The sequence below is a fragment of the Gobius niger genome (assembly GCF_951799975.1).
Source record: "Gobius niger genome assembly, chromosome: 3".
Lineage (NCBI taxonomy): Eukaryota > Metazoa > Chordata > Actinopteri > Gobiiformes > Gobiidae > Gobius > Gobius niger.
In genome coordinates, this window is record NC_136854.1 from 25,018,270 (window position 1) to 25,034,586 (window position 16,317).

The 16,317-nt window shown below is 40.9% G+C and overlaps 1 protein-coding gene across 2 annotated transcripts in view; it reads left to right on the forward strand.

Annotated features, from left to right (window-relative positions):
* pkn1a (protein kinase N1a) overlaps window positions 1-16,317 on the forward strand; it is a 41,415-nt gene that overhangs the window by 19,495 nt on the left and 5,603 nt on the right. The window contains exons 1-10 of one of the 2 annotated variants that reach the window (XM_079554321.1): window positions 7,326-7,451; window positions 7,871-8,065; window positions 8,423-8,528; window positions 9,266-9,414; window positions 9,800-9,920; window positions 12,921-13,069; window positions 14,035-14,248; window positions 14,317-14,511; window positions 15,073-15,182; window positions 16,134-16,277. In XM_079554321.1, the coding sequence (XP_079410447.1) occupies window positions 7,410-7,451; window positions 7,871-8,065; window positions 8,423-8,528; window positions 9,266-9,414; window positions 9,800-9,920; window positions 12,921-13,069; window positions 14,035-14,248; window positions 14,317-14,511; window positions 15,073-15,182; window positions 16,134-16,277 (1,425 nt within the window). In that variant the 5' untranslated portion in view covers window positions 7,326-7,409. Of the gene's footprint in view, window positions 1-7,325; window positions 7,452-7,870; window positions 8,066-8,422; window positions 8,529-9,265; window positions 9,415-9,799; window positions 9,921-12,920; window positions 13,070-14,034; window positions 14,249-14,316; window positions 14,512-15,072; window positions 15,183-16,133; window positions 16,278-16,317 lie in introns of those variants that run through there. The other variant, XM_079554322.1, reaches the window with a different exon arrangement.

The window sequence follows — 16,317 nt, forward strand, 5'->3', positions numbered from 1 at the left end:
CTGTTTTTAGTTTAACTGTTCTTCGGCGGCTGAGGGGTTTTCAGCTTCCCATTTCTTTTGTTTCTCTTTCAACAATTTCCGCTTTTCAGTAACTAGGCCTGGGTTTGGTTCGTTTTCGCAGTTCGGTTTAATGTGGCCATCTTCTCCACATTGGAAACAGTACCATGGTTTGGGAGAGGTACTTTGAGTTTTGCTTGTTCGTTCATGTTCCTTGGTTACTTTGTCCAGCTTTGGTTTCTCTTTTTGTTTCGAGTTGGGTGCACTTCTTGAGTTCTGAGCTTTTGGTTTTGCAGCGAGTTTTACTAGTTGACTTTGGATTTCTGCAACTTGTTTTGAAAGTTCTTTGATTGAGCTTAAGGTATTTGCATTATCATTTTCTTCTGAGCAGCACGTTGCAATTTGCAAGTGGGATGTCGCTTTTTGTTTTGTACTGCTTAAATGTTGTCTCATGCGCGTGTTTTTGGCAGCATTTTGGTCTTCTTCAGTGCGTAGCGAAAGAAGCAGATCAGGAAAGGTTGGGGGATTTGTTCGTTTTTGCTTTAACTGGAGCGCAGTCAAAAGGGAATCATCCCAACAACCTCGACAGAACTGTGTGACGAGAAGTCTGTCAAAATCATTGCTCAACGCACCACCACGCTTTACAGTGTGAGTCAAAGCTACATGCAGGCGCTGTAAGTAGGATGACGCTTTTTCACCAGTGTTTTGGAAGGTGTCAAGAAACTTAGCGTAAAGCTCTCCGCCATCTTGAACTGTTCCAAATGCAGAATCTAACAGCTGAAGGTACTCAGACGGTGAGCTGTTGGTGTTCAAGTGCTTAACTACATCAGCTGCCGGGGGTAAGAGCGACTCGATGATTCTGCGCGATTGTTGCAGTTTGGACATGAAAGGGTCAGTCATGATTAGTTCTACACTGGAGCGCCAAGTGTCATAGTCTGGCTCATAAGCTGGTCGGGGTTCTTTGCCAGAGAAAACTCTTAGTTTTTGTGAAAACTGTTGCACAGAATAGTCTTCTCTTTTTACAATGTGCTCAACTACGACACGCTGCACTTCTGGAGGATTTAAATCGTGTGCAGTAATTGCGGGCGTAGTATAAGCTGGGCTACTCGCAGTGTTATTTGTCTGGTTGGTTTGTTGGGCACTTTGGACACTAGGCTGAACTGGTGAAGGCTGAGACTCGGCCAAGGATGATTCAGTGGAGTTATTTGTCTCAGCTTGTTCAGTTTCTGGTTCTTTGATTGATTTAGCAATCTGTGACATCATGTCTTTCAGGACATCTACATAATCCCTGCCACTCATCTTAGCTAGGTATTGGATTTCAGTGAGATATGACTTGGTAGTGTCATTCCCAACCTGTTCTGTGTAAACACCGGCAAGAGATTGTATCCTATAGCTAGCACCACTGTCGGATACATGTGTACAAGGTAATGGATCAAGTGATTCAACAGCAAGACCTGAACTGTACTCAAAAATAACATTCCGGAAAAACTCAGATTTACTGTCATTAATTTTCAGGACTCTCGAAATAGACCCATATTGTTTTAGGAACTCGGTCACTTCATCAAGTTGTTCATCTCCAGCTATTTCACTCACAATCACTGAATTTGGGACTTTTACTGAGTCACGCTCAATAATCTCCATCTTGGGTACGTTATAGGGTATAAATAACGTGAGGAAATAAAAAGAAAAGGCTCCTGGCTGGCTCGCCAAAACTTACTGTAACCCCTGACTCACGTTAAGCAGGTAAAGAGAAATTAAAGTATAGACCAGTTGCTAGGTTCAATAGGATTACAATAGGAACTAAAGTGAATGTGTGCAATGAAATGGCTGGAGACAAGGAGTGAATAAGAAAAAGTATTTTTTAGTACCAAAATGAAACACAGATTCAGAAATATTTTTACAATCTGCATAGCCGGCATATGCAACAAAACAATCCCCAGTCCTAATGAGCTCAGTGTATCTCAGTGTATCTTTTTTCAAGTCGTACGTCAAGTCAATTGTCTTTATTGTTCCGTTCGTTTTCCTTTAAGCGGTGTTTTGAGGTGTTACCACTCGGCCACTGGTGGAAAGCAAGTTGTTCTTCGAAGTTCAGTTCTGTTCTGGGCACAGGCTCGCCATCTCCGTCCGGAGAGAATCCAGGAAATCCATCCAGGGTTTTCTTAACCATGAAAATCTAGCCTGCACAACAATAATGGTATTATTGTTTACAGCTAAATGAAAATCTGTTATCCTATCTCTTTTCAATTTGCTATAGCTTTGTTTTTCTTTTAAATCTTTTCTCATATTACTGTGCTACAAAATACACAGTAATACTTCACATGCATGTTTTTTACTCAAATATCCTTTCTAATACATGAACTTGTTTTTAATCCATGTAAAACAAATGAATTTCTCTTTTTATCGTTTTTTAATTATTTAACCATAATATTATGATTAACTATTTTTAACTAATTAACATATTAATTTTAAATGAATTTTGATCTTTTGAACTCAGATAGTCTCCTTTAAAATCAACACTTGGATCAGTAAAACCTCTGTGCTACTAGGTTTAGCATTACAGGGTACACTTTCATATAACAAACCATGAAAAATGTACAATCAACTTAAAAATAATCATTACCTTGGACCAAAAATAATCCAAAAATAACCAAAAGTGCTTCTCTGTATTGTTATGAACTAAAATAGAATTTGGCAGAAACCATATCTTCACCAGAAATAGCTTTTACATTGCTTTCAAACACAAAAACGGCACTCGCGATTAGCTTTAGCATCGCGCTAATATTAGCATCGCGCTAGCATGTTTTTCTCATTCTCACATGGCATGGACTTACCAAGATGAGGTATCGTGAGGAACACAGCAAGGGGCACAACAACACAGCCTCTTCAGCTCGTGCTCCTTCCACTTAATACAACAAATATTCCAAATCAACCAAAATACAACGTAGTTGTTTGTTTACATCATTTAAAAATAAAATAAAACTCACCAGACGACCCAAAATGTTTCGCTCGGACCGTCTACAGCCTGTCTCGCTCATTCCCAGAGCGCGAAAGGCCGAAAACTAGTGAGTGATTTGGTCCGCAGCTTGGGAGGCGGGACTAATACCATTTTTAACAAATCAAAAGGTCATGTTCACCCAACGTGACCGTGAAAACAGGAAAATAAAGTTTTAATGAAGGAATCACACTTCCTCTTTTCAAAATAAATGTTTTTCAAAATAAAAGTGCATAAATGCAAACACAACAAAAAGGAGAGAAAAGGACCCATTTTCTCTACTGGGTTACACATATATATACATATTACTCCAACAAGCCTAAAAATATAGTGAAAACAGTTAACTGCTCTGTGTACATTACATAAGGCCCACACTCTATACTGTGATCGATTACACCTACAGGATCTGTTTACAAGGAAGTTGTTGTGACACAGAAAAGGTGACCTTCATTTTGTTTTTAACAATTAGTGTTGATGCAGAGTTTCCTACGTTTTAAATTGTAAACCTTTTTTTTTTTTTTTTTTCATTATTTGGTGTTTGGTGTAAAAACATGAACCCTCAGAGTTGTCACAGAAGGAAACTCTTGCTTTAGAAACCATATTCTTTGGAACCAGGCTTTCAAGTTGTTTTTGACACATGCCATGTCCCGATCTCCGGAATCATGACTAGCCACGAGAGCGCCCCACTTTGACCGCCATTGTGTCTTTTGTTCATTGGGGCTTGGTTGAAAGCAAGTGATGATAACATGCATTTCATGTTAAAATACAAACATTTAGCAAATTAGTGTGTATTTTTTGAAGAATACAAATGTTGATGAGGTTTCTCTTTTTTTTCCAGGTCAAAGTTCAACACTGCCCATCTCTGCTTTCACGCTCACTTGTGTTTGTGCTTGTGGGTGGTTTATGGCCCGGTTGTGGTGGCCTGTTTTTGTGATTGTGAACACTGCTTTATTCCCGCCGTGGGTGTCGTCTGCTTTTTTGCGTTTCCTTTCATCCCGGTAGAACATTTTGTCACCATTGCCTGAGATGTTTTATTTGACTTACTTCACAACACCTTCACAACAGTGTCGGGGGCGAATTGTCCGTTCCACTGCACAAAGACTTGTAGAGCAGCCACTTGTTGGTTGTTGTTGCCACTGAATCGTCGACCCAGTTTTCACGAGGGTTTCTTCTTCTTTCTTTTTTTTCTCAGTTTGGTGCGTATGTGTGTGCCTCGGCTCAGCCCTCCCGACCCGCTCAGCTGTGCCTTGTCCATCTCCCCTCCCACTCTTCCTGTCCCCGGGCTTCTCTGTCTTTGTTTGGCCCCACTGTCTTGCAGAGCGTGACTGGCCAAACTGCCTTTTGCTTGTAGCCACTGTGTAACATTTCTGTTGCTAATGTTAGGATTCATGTTGCTCTCCATAATTAAGTAATGTATGTGAAGGACTCAAAATATCCATCCATTTTATGAGAAGGAAGACAAGTGGTGCAAATACATAGGAGTATGACATGTCTTATAATGGCATGTTTTAGTGGGAACTCCTGAATAGACGCCCTCCTCCCACCACTTGTCTCTTCTCATCCACGTACAGACACAAGCGCAAGGTCCTGCCACTGCTAGATTATATTTTTGTGTGTGTGTAAGAAACCGTGTATTCTTTTTTGCATATTGCGATATTTCATACATACTGTGCGGTTCTTCTGTAAAGCAAGAAGTTTCCATGTTTGATGCAATTGGGCTTTGAATCTTTGTGGGATTTTCCTCGGTGAATACAGGCTAGATGTTGGAACTGGATTTAACAAATAAGGGAAGCTGCTAATTCACCTTAAAAAGAGTCCAGCTAGGCTTGTTCCTAACAATACTCTGCTTGACTAAAAAAGGCAAGGCAAGTTTATTTGTAGAGCACAATTCATACACAAGGCTCTTCAAAGTGCTTCACAGTGGCATAAAGTTAAAATAAAAAGAACTGTTTTCAGCCTGGATTTGAACATTGTCAGAGTTGAGGCCTGTCTCACATCCTCGTGAAGACTGTTCTAGATTTTAGCTGCATGAAACTGAAACGCAGCCTCACCGTGTTTATTATTGACTCACCACCAGGAGACCCCTCCCTGAAGTTCTTAGAGCCTGAGATGGTTCATACGGATATTCCTCTGATCTTAGCAATGTTTTTTAGATGGTACAAAGCTGCTGATGTTGTTGCTTTGATGTGGCTGTTTAATAGTTTTTTTTATTTTAGAGAGAGAGACTCAAGGTGATTGATGTGACTTTCTCTTTGAATTGCCACAAAAATAGTCACACGCTAATATGTTGTTGGACTTCAGCTTTGATTAGGGACAAATTCACTGCGTCATTTTTTCAATAAACGTCTGTCAAAAGATCTAGTGGTGCATTCATGTTTCGCCAAGAGCCTTCTCCAGCACATCCCTCTCATTGGATTTATACTATCTGGAATTTGTGCGCTCAATGAATCCTGGCATTGTCCTCTGAATATGCCCCTGCCATCAGGGAAGAAGAAATAACCTGATCCTTCAGGAGGTTCAGGTCGTCAGCTGATCTCAGTCTTTGGGCACATAGTGTTGCTAGACTTGGCCAATTGCAGCCGTGATCAGACCTTTTTTTGTCCAGGCAGTGTAAATGGCGAGAATGCACTGGGATCTCTCTCTCTCCTCGATAGTAACATGCCTCTTTTCACTCAGCCCAGCCTTAGGCCCGTCCGCGTTGCTCACACAGTCTGATTGAATTAGCTTCGTGTCGCGGTGTTTTCTATTGCATTTGCCTGTCATTGGTTCTCGGGACACAGCGGCTGAATGCTCCTCCTTGGGCTGGATCAGGGGTGAATCATACACAGGACCTCGAGCTGTTGGCAACTCTGTGTGTGTGATGCACTGACCTGCTCAGTGAACTGCGTCACGATGTTGACTTCACACCTGAATGATGAATGAAGTTTGAGTTCTTCCCACTCCTTTTCCAGCTATAATGTTATATATTTTTTTTTTTTTTGCCAGCTATGGGGCAAAGGAACATTGTATGAAATTATAAGATTATTGACAGATCTGTATTTATTTTTGTACACTGTCTGTCCTTATAGTCATATGGCTGGAAATAAAATATTTAATTCAATGATGTGTTGACAAATTGAGATTGCAATAACTATTATGATTATTTGATGAGAGTGAGACCTGTGCAGCTGATGTGTAATTGCAACAATGATTACTGTTAGCTATTCTTGCCAAGTTTTCAATGTCAACTTGTCATAATACCCTCCAATAAGCGTTTAAACTTGTGGAAAAAACTAGTCTGTATTACGTAGTGTGAAAACTGCTCATGTTCCGTCGACACTTTAGCAAATGATATTATACAGTGGTGTGCAAAAGTTTGGGCATCCCTGTACATTTTCATGATTTTCCTTCAATAAATCATTGGTTGTCTGGATTTAAGGAGGCCAATACGAGCGATCGCTGTTATTGTTTACTCCGCAATTTTCGCCGGATGTTTTGGTGAATGGTAGGCAACAGCTGATCCACCCAGGCCTCTAACTCGGTTTTATAAAATGATCGATCTGTTGCCGCGCAAGAGAAGCAATGCCCTGTTTATGGATATTGTTTTTGCCGATCACAGGATTTTTATCAATCATGAAAATTTACAGGGTTGCCCAAACTTTTGCATACCACTGTATAACCTACATCTGACATCAAAATATGCACTTTACAATTACAATGTGTAAAGGTTATAGCTTTCCTTTTTTTATTTTGTGTTCCATGTTTACTGTAATACCAGATTTGGGATGGCTCTTTCTGTAATACCAGGAAAAGGTACAATACAAAGACCTTACTCATTGTATTAGAAAGTGACTAACATGGGTTTCGGTTACTCAGCCCCATCCTACACTAGACAATGCAGTTCATGACTATTTGCCTCGTTCTTGGCTTTTCACATAGAACAAAGTTTTATGCTCATCAACAAAATGATTATTTGAAATACCCTCGGTCTCGTCTTTTTTTGATCCAGCCCGTGCTCCAAAAACATGTCCTTTTGTTTTTTTGGCCCGAGAGGGAGAGAAAAATCGCTTTAGTGCACAATTGAGATGCCAATTTTTGCAAGTCAATAAAAAGTAGTGGTAGTGATTTAGGCCTGTTATAAAGTAGGATGTGGTGTTGATGTACGCAGGCTTTGTCCTTGTTTTCTCTGCTCCACTGACAACAGCAGCAGCACAGGGAGGAAACAGGAAAAGCCTGAGCAGCTCGGTGTTGGGACGGATATCCTCTCTCAGGCGTGCCCTCCTCCCTCACCAACACTGTGCTCTCTTTATCTCCTTTTATCGTCCTCTTTCCCCCCCAAAAAATAAAACACATTGGACTCTCTGCGTGGCACAAGATCGGGTGGCCAGAGCTTGGTTTAATAGATCTATCTTGGACATTTTGATCTCCAAATCTGGGATAAATGTGCTGGCATGGGGACGAGGAGGATGAGGACAGTTCGGAGGTGGGACTGGTCGATCAGTTTTGTGACTTTGTTTTGATTGTTAGATGTAGATATATTCTCATACTATTAGCATTTACTCACTCTGATCTTGATTGAACTCAACTTGTTGCTGAAGGTATTTGACATTTATATGAGCAGAAGTTTGTTTGGTGTTGTGTTTTTTCACTTTGAGGTTTTGAAGGAAGCTTAGAAGAATATAAGAACATGTAGTTGTTGTTTTTTTTATCCCTTGTCCTCTTTCCCATCCTCCATCTTTCTCTTTGAAACATTTCCAAATTGCACTCGCTTAGGGCTGATTTTCTAGGGCTTCTTCCTTTCACTATCAGTGTAATCATCTAGCTTGTTTTTTATGTCCGTACCTTGACTTAAACATGCACATTTGTAACATATATTATTTTCCTGATCTCTTCTCTGAACAGAGTGACCCCGGTGGGCTGACGATTTTGGAGCAGCTCGGTTTGAACCAGAACTCTGACTTCTCGGACTCTAGTGTTCAGCAGCTTCTGGAGGAGCAGCGCGAAAGGATCCGAAGAGAAATACGCAAAGAGTTAAAAATCAAGGAAGGAGCGGAGAACCTGCGACGGGCCACCACTGACAAGAGAAATGCTCATCAGGTCAGTGACTGCCGTCTGCTGTGGATCATTACAATGTAAAACAGGAGCTTTTTAGTTTTGGTATGCACGTATTATAATCTTCCTGTTTCATGTCATTTTTAAACACCTTCTTAACACTTTCGCACTTTTGGACTAGACATTGAGAATATTTATGAAAAGTGTTTGTCCCATTTGGAACGAGACTCTAGAAAAGCAGCCCAGACTTGAATGATAAGACTGGAAGTGCAGGAATGTTACACTGAGGGCACTTCAGGAAACTGTCTAATAGCAGCACTTTGGCCAAAGAAAGGCTGGTTTGGGGGTGATGTCACTGTTCTTTAGTTTAGTGCAATAATTATTATTATTTTTTTTATCCAGGTGGAAAATCAACTGCGAAGCTCAAATCGTAAACTGGATGATCTGCACGCTCAGCTGCAGGAACTGGACGCACACATCGTGGTCAAAGGAGGAGACGAAAACAAAGGTGTTTAACATATCACTGGTCTTCAGTCTTGAGGGAAATACATGATCCTATATTATATTCCTTCGGGTTGTGTGGCACATACCGTATTATAATACGACTGTTGGCATGTGGTGTGTTGCCATGTTTCCTTAACCTCTTACCCCCTGCCTTGACCAAGCACATTTTCTCCAGTTCAGTTTTACTCAAGTCTAAAAGCTTCTCGACTGGAGCTTACAGCCTCTAGGCCAGTGTAACGCCTAATTTGAAAGCTAAGACCCACAAAACTGATAGCAACTTTTGTGTTGCGTTGTCGCTGCATTTATGTCACATTTTTGAAGCATTTTTGTCTAATTTTTGTTGCTTTTTTGTAGTGTTTTTGTGGCTTGTTTATGGTGTTATTGTTGCCTTTCCGGCACGTGTTTGCAGCTCTTTTGTCCTTTTTTATGTCACTGTTGTGTTGCGTTTTCATCCTCGTTTTCCGTCGCTATTTTGACACTTTTTTTCATGAGGCTTTTAGATTTGGGTAAAGCCAAACTGGAGAAAATGTGCTCGGTGCAGTTGGGGGTTAAGAGGTTTGTGTGGCTGTATGGTAAACCGTACCATGACCAATGTGGCTGTGGATTGAACAAGCTCATTTGCAAAGCACTTTGGGCTGAGCTTGAGCAATATCCATTCATTAATCGAATAATCATTAATGTGCTGAACCATTTGTGGTCTTTTTTCTTCATTTAATCTATGCTCTTTCATTGCTTCTGCAGATGAATGCCCACAGTCTCCCGGGGCAGAGAGCCGGACCTCAGCCCACAAGGAGCGCATCGCGGCACTGGAGCGACAACTCAACATCGAGCTCAAGGTTAAACAGGGCGTCGAAAACATGATCCCCATCTATGCTAATGGATCCACTAAGGTATGAATATATGTCTATTAAAGAGAATTCATGAAAACATTTCACACCAACCTACAGGAGTGGAGACGTTATATACAGCAGGCATTCACAGCTCATAGAAAATGCCTCCCCTCAATCTATATGATCCAAGCTTTTGCTGACAAAGACAACAGTCACTTAATGTACATGAGTGATGGCAAACATAAACCCCCTGCCAATTTTGAACAATTACTCCACACCTTCCTCCATGCAGCATCATTTTACCTTCAAAATGTCCTTCTCTTTCCACAATATTATATGTTTGGCAGTGACCTGTAGTAAATTAGAAAGCCACTTTAGCTGCTCATTGCTTATTGTGTTTACATAATATGCCTAAACTAACTGTCTTACTTTGTTTTTCACCCAGGATAAGAAGATGTTGCAGACGGCTCAGCAGATGCTTCAAGACAGCAAGACCAAAATCGACATCATTCGAATGCAGATCCGTAAAGCTGTGCAGGCCACGGAGCAGAATGACGACACACAGGGTAGGTCATGTTCACTTGTATAAGAGTGCTGTACAGGAGGAAGGATATGCCATCTTTAAAAAGACTTGTGTTATTGAATATAGCTTTGAGCAAACTGCAGTGGAGTGAAATGGTTGATAGTAGGAGCATTTTCTTGTTTAATATGGTATGCTGCTGTGTTTTGTCTCACTGTTTGGCCTGGGCTGCAGCTCCAGACAGCAGAAATATAATAGTGCCGACAAATCAATAATGAGCCGGCTCGGGGCATTCAAAGAAAAAGACGGCTTAAGATTTATTCAAAGTTGTAATGACTCTGACAGCTACTCTGAGATACTTCAGATAGTCGAAACAGATGCACAAATGACCAGTCTTTTGAAATGGGCTCGCTCTGTTAAATGCTGATAATGTGTTTCATAACACATTATCAGCCTTATGAGCTGTGAAGTGTAGAAACAAACTGGTAGATTTTTGTTTGAGAAGCACTTTTGGCTCTTTGTGTGCGACGCAAACACTGTCTTGCGGCATTGAAAACCCCAAATGTGACTGTCTTGTTTGCTGTGGTGGAGCTTTCATTGGGCACTTCAGGTCAGCGAGGGTGGGGAGAGGCCGGGTGTGCTCAGGATTTTCACTTGTGTGCAGTTTGAACAAGATAAATATTGATCAAAGGTCAAGTAGCAAGTGTGACTGAAGAAGAGATGAGAAGAATCCAGTGTTTTCTTTGCCACTAGGGCAATAGCTTCCAGGCTGCTGTTGTTGTGGTGGGAGTGGATGGCTGTATTGCACGCACAAAAAAAAAAAAAAAACCAAAAGCAATTTAAGCTTATGTAGAATTCACAAAGCCTTTGGGACCTACTTGGTAAAGCGCTTTTGGACTTCTTGTTGGAAACCTCGGCTTAAAGGAGTAATGTTATGGTTACTCAGTTGCTTCTTCTTGCTCCCAAATGGGCACTATATCATTGCGGTACTTTGATATTCTGCCAGTGCGTCTCCCTTGCTTCAGTGTAGGTTTATTTTTTTTGCTTCTATTTCATAAACTGGAATGCCTAATCTGTTGATTCTTTACACAGCCATCTCCCTGCACTGACAGGGCTGCATATAAAGTGTACACAGACAGACAGTCTCCAGGCACCACACCCGCGGCTCTAGGGGTCATCTAGCAAGGGCCAGACTGCAGGCAAAGCACCTTATTAGGCGATAAAAGGATAGGCATTCATCTGCTATGACTACCCCCACTTCTACTTTTACTGCTCCGCTTTCATGCAGCGCAAAAATGATAATCCGCTGGAGTAAAGGTTACTTGTTTTCAGAAGGTGAATCTTTTTTTGAGGAGGTTGGACTAGTTCTAATGAAGAAAAACTACGTCTGTCTTCGTGTATCAAATTAGGGATGCACCAATCTGACACTGGTATCGGATATCGGAGCCGATACAGGAAAAAATATTGGCTACAAATATCCGATGCTGAACCGATACCAGTTTTGGCTCGCAGCGTCTTAAAAACACAACTTTTACCACCTAAATCTAAGTGAATATGGGCATGCTTATCATTGTAAAGCTAAGAACCTGGAGAATTCAATTGCTTTAGATCGCTGTGCAAAATGCCGCTCAAGCAATAGCATGCTAAAGCTAGCAGGAGCATGCTAATGCTAACGAAAACTAATCATGGCTGGGTCAGAAAATATGATAGAATTACCTAAAGAAAGAATATAATAAAATAACCACTGCTGAAGCCAAATGTTTGTATTTCAGTTTAAGAAATAATCAAACATATTTGTGATGATCAGATCACTTCATGTGAGTTGTTTATATTAATGTAATAGGATAATTAAGGTAGAAAATCCAGTGACCCTTGTTTAATGTTCATCCATCAGTTTATCAATAGATATAATTGATAATTGATCTGTAACATCATGACAATACAATATGACTTTATTAATCTTAAAATGGAGAAAAGAGTCAATTACGTACATTTTTCACTCCGAGAAAGCCACTTGTAAGAAAGTCTCTTGGTATCGGTAAATATCAGATATCGGCAGATACTCAAACCCCAGTATCGATATCAGTAGCAAAAAAGCTGGATTGGTGCATCTGTAATCAAAATTCTCTCAAAACATTTCAAGGGTTAATTTATTAAAAAGGTCTTTTAAAGCATTGTGTGCAGAGTGAAATCTCTTTTTTCCCCCTTTTATAGGTCATTAGGAAATGCACCTGGCGAGTAGAGGAAGTGACTCACGATGGCTTCACACCCAACATTGCAATAGATAAAAATGGGCAGCAATATGCATATTACATTCTTAATTTTAGCTCTTACTCTTCCTTGCACAGGGTTGTAACTTTAAAACTGATGGCAACGTCCACCTCCTCATCAGCCGCAGTATCCTCTTATTTGAAATTCAAATTGTGTTTTGTTAAGTTGTTCATCTTGTCCATGTCCTTATGTTACACCTGACTCTTTCTCAGATCACGATGCAGTTTCAAAGCCATTAAAAGAACCTCTTAGGCCTAATGGCACATCCTAAGAGCTTTGCTCTGCCCTGTTGTAATTGGCTCACTTGTTTTTGCGTTTAATTGATAGTAGTGCGTCGCTGTAACCTGATATAACCTATGAAGCTTTCGATTTCTTTAGATGTGATCAGGTTCTTTTTACACATTGAAGCTGAACTAAGGATGCACAATATGAGAAATATCGGATTACTGTGTTTATTATTTAGATATTTTTTGAGAAACAAGGCGAACTATTAACCCAAAATTTTGTTTTAGGCTAGATCGGCAAAGAAAAATGTGTAAAGACTTGATTTTACCCATATATTGTGGCTTCTTCCAATATGGACATTGCATCACGTTGGTCGATTCCGAGGAGCTCATATTGAGGTTTAGTGGTGGCAATCTGAGCTATTTGCCAACAGAAGTTTAACATAGCCACCTTTGCTGTGACCTTCTGCTAATGTTTCTTTTATATTAATCTACAAACAGAAACTTGTAACACATTAAACATGCTACATTTTGTCCACTGATTCCTCCAGGTAACCATGATGTGTGTGGAGCAGTAGATCTGCGCATAGAGGAGCTGAGGCATCACTACAGGGTGGAGCACGCCGTGGCAGAGGGGGCCAAAAATGTTCTTCGCCTCCTGGGGGCCAACAAAGTCCAGGACAAGAAAGCTCTGTCCGAGGTAACCACTCCGTCCATTCTGAAACATTCTACGTGACAACGGCCTGCTCGGTAAATTTTCCTCTATACTTTAACGATACTAGGTTTTCGATACCGATACCTGAACGAAAATATTTGTCATCTAGAACCAGAAAACAGAACAATAATGTGTGGAAGATCTGCAAATTTACAATATGGGGTTCACCTCCAATGTCAAGAACAGTGTGGAAAATGGGGAATAATTTGGGGAAAAAGGGGGGAGAAGGATTTGGAAAATGATAAAATAATAATAATAAAAAAGAGAAAAAATTGGGGGGGAAAAGTAACCTGGCTAACACCAGGCTGCTGTGTGCGCTCGAATTATTTCGAACTGCACAACAGCCTGGGGACCATGGCCAAATCTCCGGTGGATTTGGGAACCAATCACAGAGCGAGGAGGGACGGCAAGACTATGACGCGCTATTCGATATATGGAAGCTTGTAGTTTATTTACGGATAATTTAAAAAAAAGTTTATTTACGGATCCAACATGACAGCAGCAGACACGATGGTATTTTTTGATCAAGCTTTAGACCTTGTTCTAAATAATTTAGCTCAAAAGTTTACAGCGGGTACGTCATACGTCATCTCATACGATGATATGATTGGCTGGGGCTACGTGCAGACGCATGAGACTTTTTTTTTTTTTTTTTTTCGTATCGCCCAATAAACGACTATGGACGATCGTAAACCACACCTCTCCTACGAGAAAATGAATTGGTGGTCCCCAGACTAAATATCACTTGTGATTTTAGTCTGGTGTTAGCCAGGCTAGGGGAAAAGTGAATAATGGGGCAAAAATTCAATTTAAAAAATGGGGGGGAAATCTTGGATCTAAAGATGTAAGATTCATTTTTTGGCACCTGCTTTCAATATTTTTTTGATTCTAGTAGTACCTAAAAAATGTTTAACGGTACCCAGCCCTACTTACGACTGTGGACTTCGTAGGCGCAGACTCGTCTAAGTGAGGCCTCTCAAAAGCTGGATCTGCTACGGGACTCTTTGGACCAACGACTCGCAGAGCTGCCTGAGGACCATCCCAAAGCCAATGTCATCAAAGAAGAACTCGTCCTGGCCTCCTCCCCAGCATTCAGCTCCCGCCATGGCGCCCCCTACCTCCACAACCAGTACAGCACTCTCAACAAGCCGTCGCCTCTAACTGGTAGGTTGTACTGCTAAGCTAAATGAAATACTGAATCATGATACTTTAATGAGTGTTTGTGCACGTAGGTACGCTACAGGTCCAGCTGCTGGGCTGTGTGGGTTTGTTAGAGGTGGTCCCGGGCCGCTGCAAAGGCACTGCTGTGATGCTGCCCTGCTACAGCCCCGGAGACACCAAGTCCTTCATGAGAGGAAGCAAAGGGCTGTATGGTCGCAGTGGCTCAGTCAGCGGCAAGACTCCCAGCAAATCAGATGAGCTCTCCGGTAAGTTCTGTTTCAAAAGAAGGATTTTTTTCACTTCTGCTCAACTGAGAAGAATCTGCATCTTCTTTCTTTGTTTCTCCTTCTCGAACATGAGTCACTTATTGCAGTAAAAAGTTTATTTCCCATATTCTCTGTGCAGCCCAGTTTTCAATCCAGTCCACTTTATTTCAAGCACCATAGGGTTTGCACAATATGAGAAAGAATGTGCAATATTAAACACATTTGCAAGAAGATTGGAGATATTTCATAAAACTGTTTATTTAACTAATTATTGGAAGACATTCTTGGAAAAGCTGGCACCTGGATAAAACAAATCAAAAAATAGCCTGGAAGCTTGTGCACTGCAGTGGCTGAAATATAAAAAGCCCCAACGTCAGCAAATCTGTCTGTACAAATTATATGAGAAAGCACTTCACGAATAGCTCTCCTCATGAAACGAATGGGCTGGTGTGTGACAAAATTGCCGTATAGTAAGCATTTAGTTGTTGCTTTTTATACATTTTATTTCTTTGTCTCTCTAAATGTGCCCCTCTAAGTATTTTTTTGTTTGTTTGTTTGCAGCTGAAGTGAGTGCAGTTTTGAAGCTAGACAACACTGTGGTGGGACAGACGCTGTGGAGGACAGTAGGAGAACAGGCCTGGGACCAGACTTTCACTGTGGAGCTCGAGAGGGTTCGTGCACTGTCTTTCACCCACTACTCAAATAAAACATTCAGTAAAGGCTTTATCATATTGGCACATGTTTGCACCTGAGGAATACCTTAATCTTTTGACTTTTTGGTTTTGGGACCAATGTTCAATTTATTATGACAAGCCTAGAAAATAAGTAAAATACCGTAACTTATTTTATTTTTTTAAAGAAAATAATTTGCTGCTTGGCTCTTGTTTTAGTATCTAATACCAAAATACAGTATTTCTTTCGTTCTGTTCTTTCAAGGTCGACTATCAAAAACTAATCAAATCAGCCACAAAGGCCACGACTCACTGAAAATAGTCCCACTTTTGAGTCTTGACCCACCAGCTGAGAATCACTGCTGTAGAGCGTTGAATAATGACATAATTCATTTGTTCTAACGCACAATTTTTGTGGTTTCAGATATGATAAAGATTTGGATGGCATTATCATAGTTTCGGTTATAAAAATCAATCTTTAAAGAAACAGGCTACCATTTTTAAATACTGAGATATGTTCTTACCTGAGCTTAGACGAGTTGATGCGTACCTCTCTGGTCGTTGTGCGTGCGGTCAGTCACGCACAACGACCAAGATGTTGTTAGCCTTTGGCCTCTCCCAGTATATTCCTATAGCTCCAAATGGGGTGAAGTTAGAAGCGACCGCGCACGGGCACAAAGGCTAGACAGGTACGCATCAACTCGTCTAAGCTCAGGTAAGAACATATCTCAAAATGGAAAAACGGTGGCCTGTTCCTTTAAGTGGTCTGATTGTTTATTGCATTGATGCAGCAGCATCTACATCACACTCCAGACCGTGTTACAGCACAGGCTTAAAATAATTCACTTATTCACGTATTCACTTATCCCTAGAATGTTTGCTATACCTGATCAGTGTATAATTATGACTTAATATATGGAAGTGTGAAAAAGAATATTTGTGTGTGTTCAGTCTCGTGAGATGGAAATCGCTGTTTACTGGAAGGACTACCGCTCACTGTGTGCCCTCAAATACCTGAAGCTGGAGGAGTTTCTCGACAACCAAAAACACACCGTCCAGCTGGAGCTCGAGCCGCAGGGCCTGCTGTTGGCTGAGGTACACACAGATTGTTTGATTCAATAGGAAAACAGTGAAA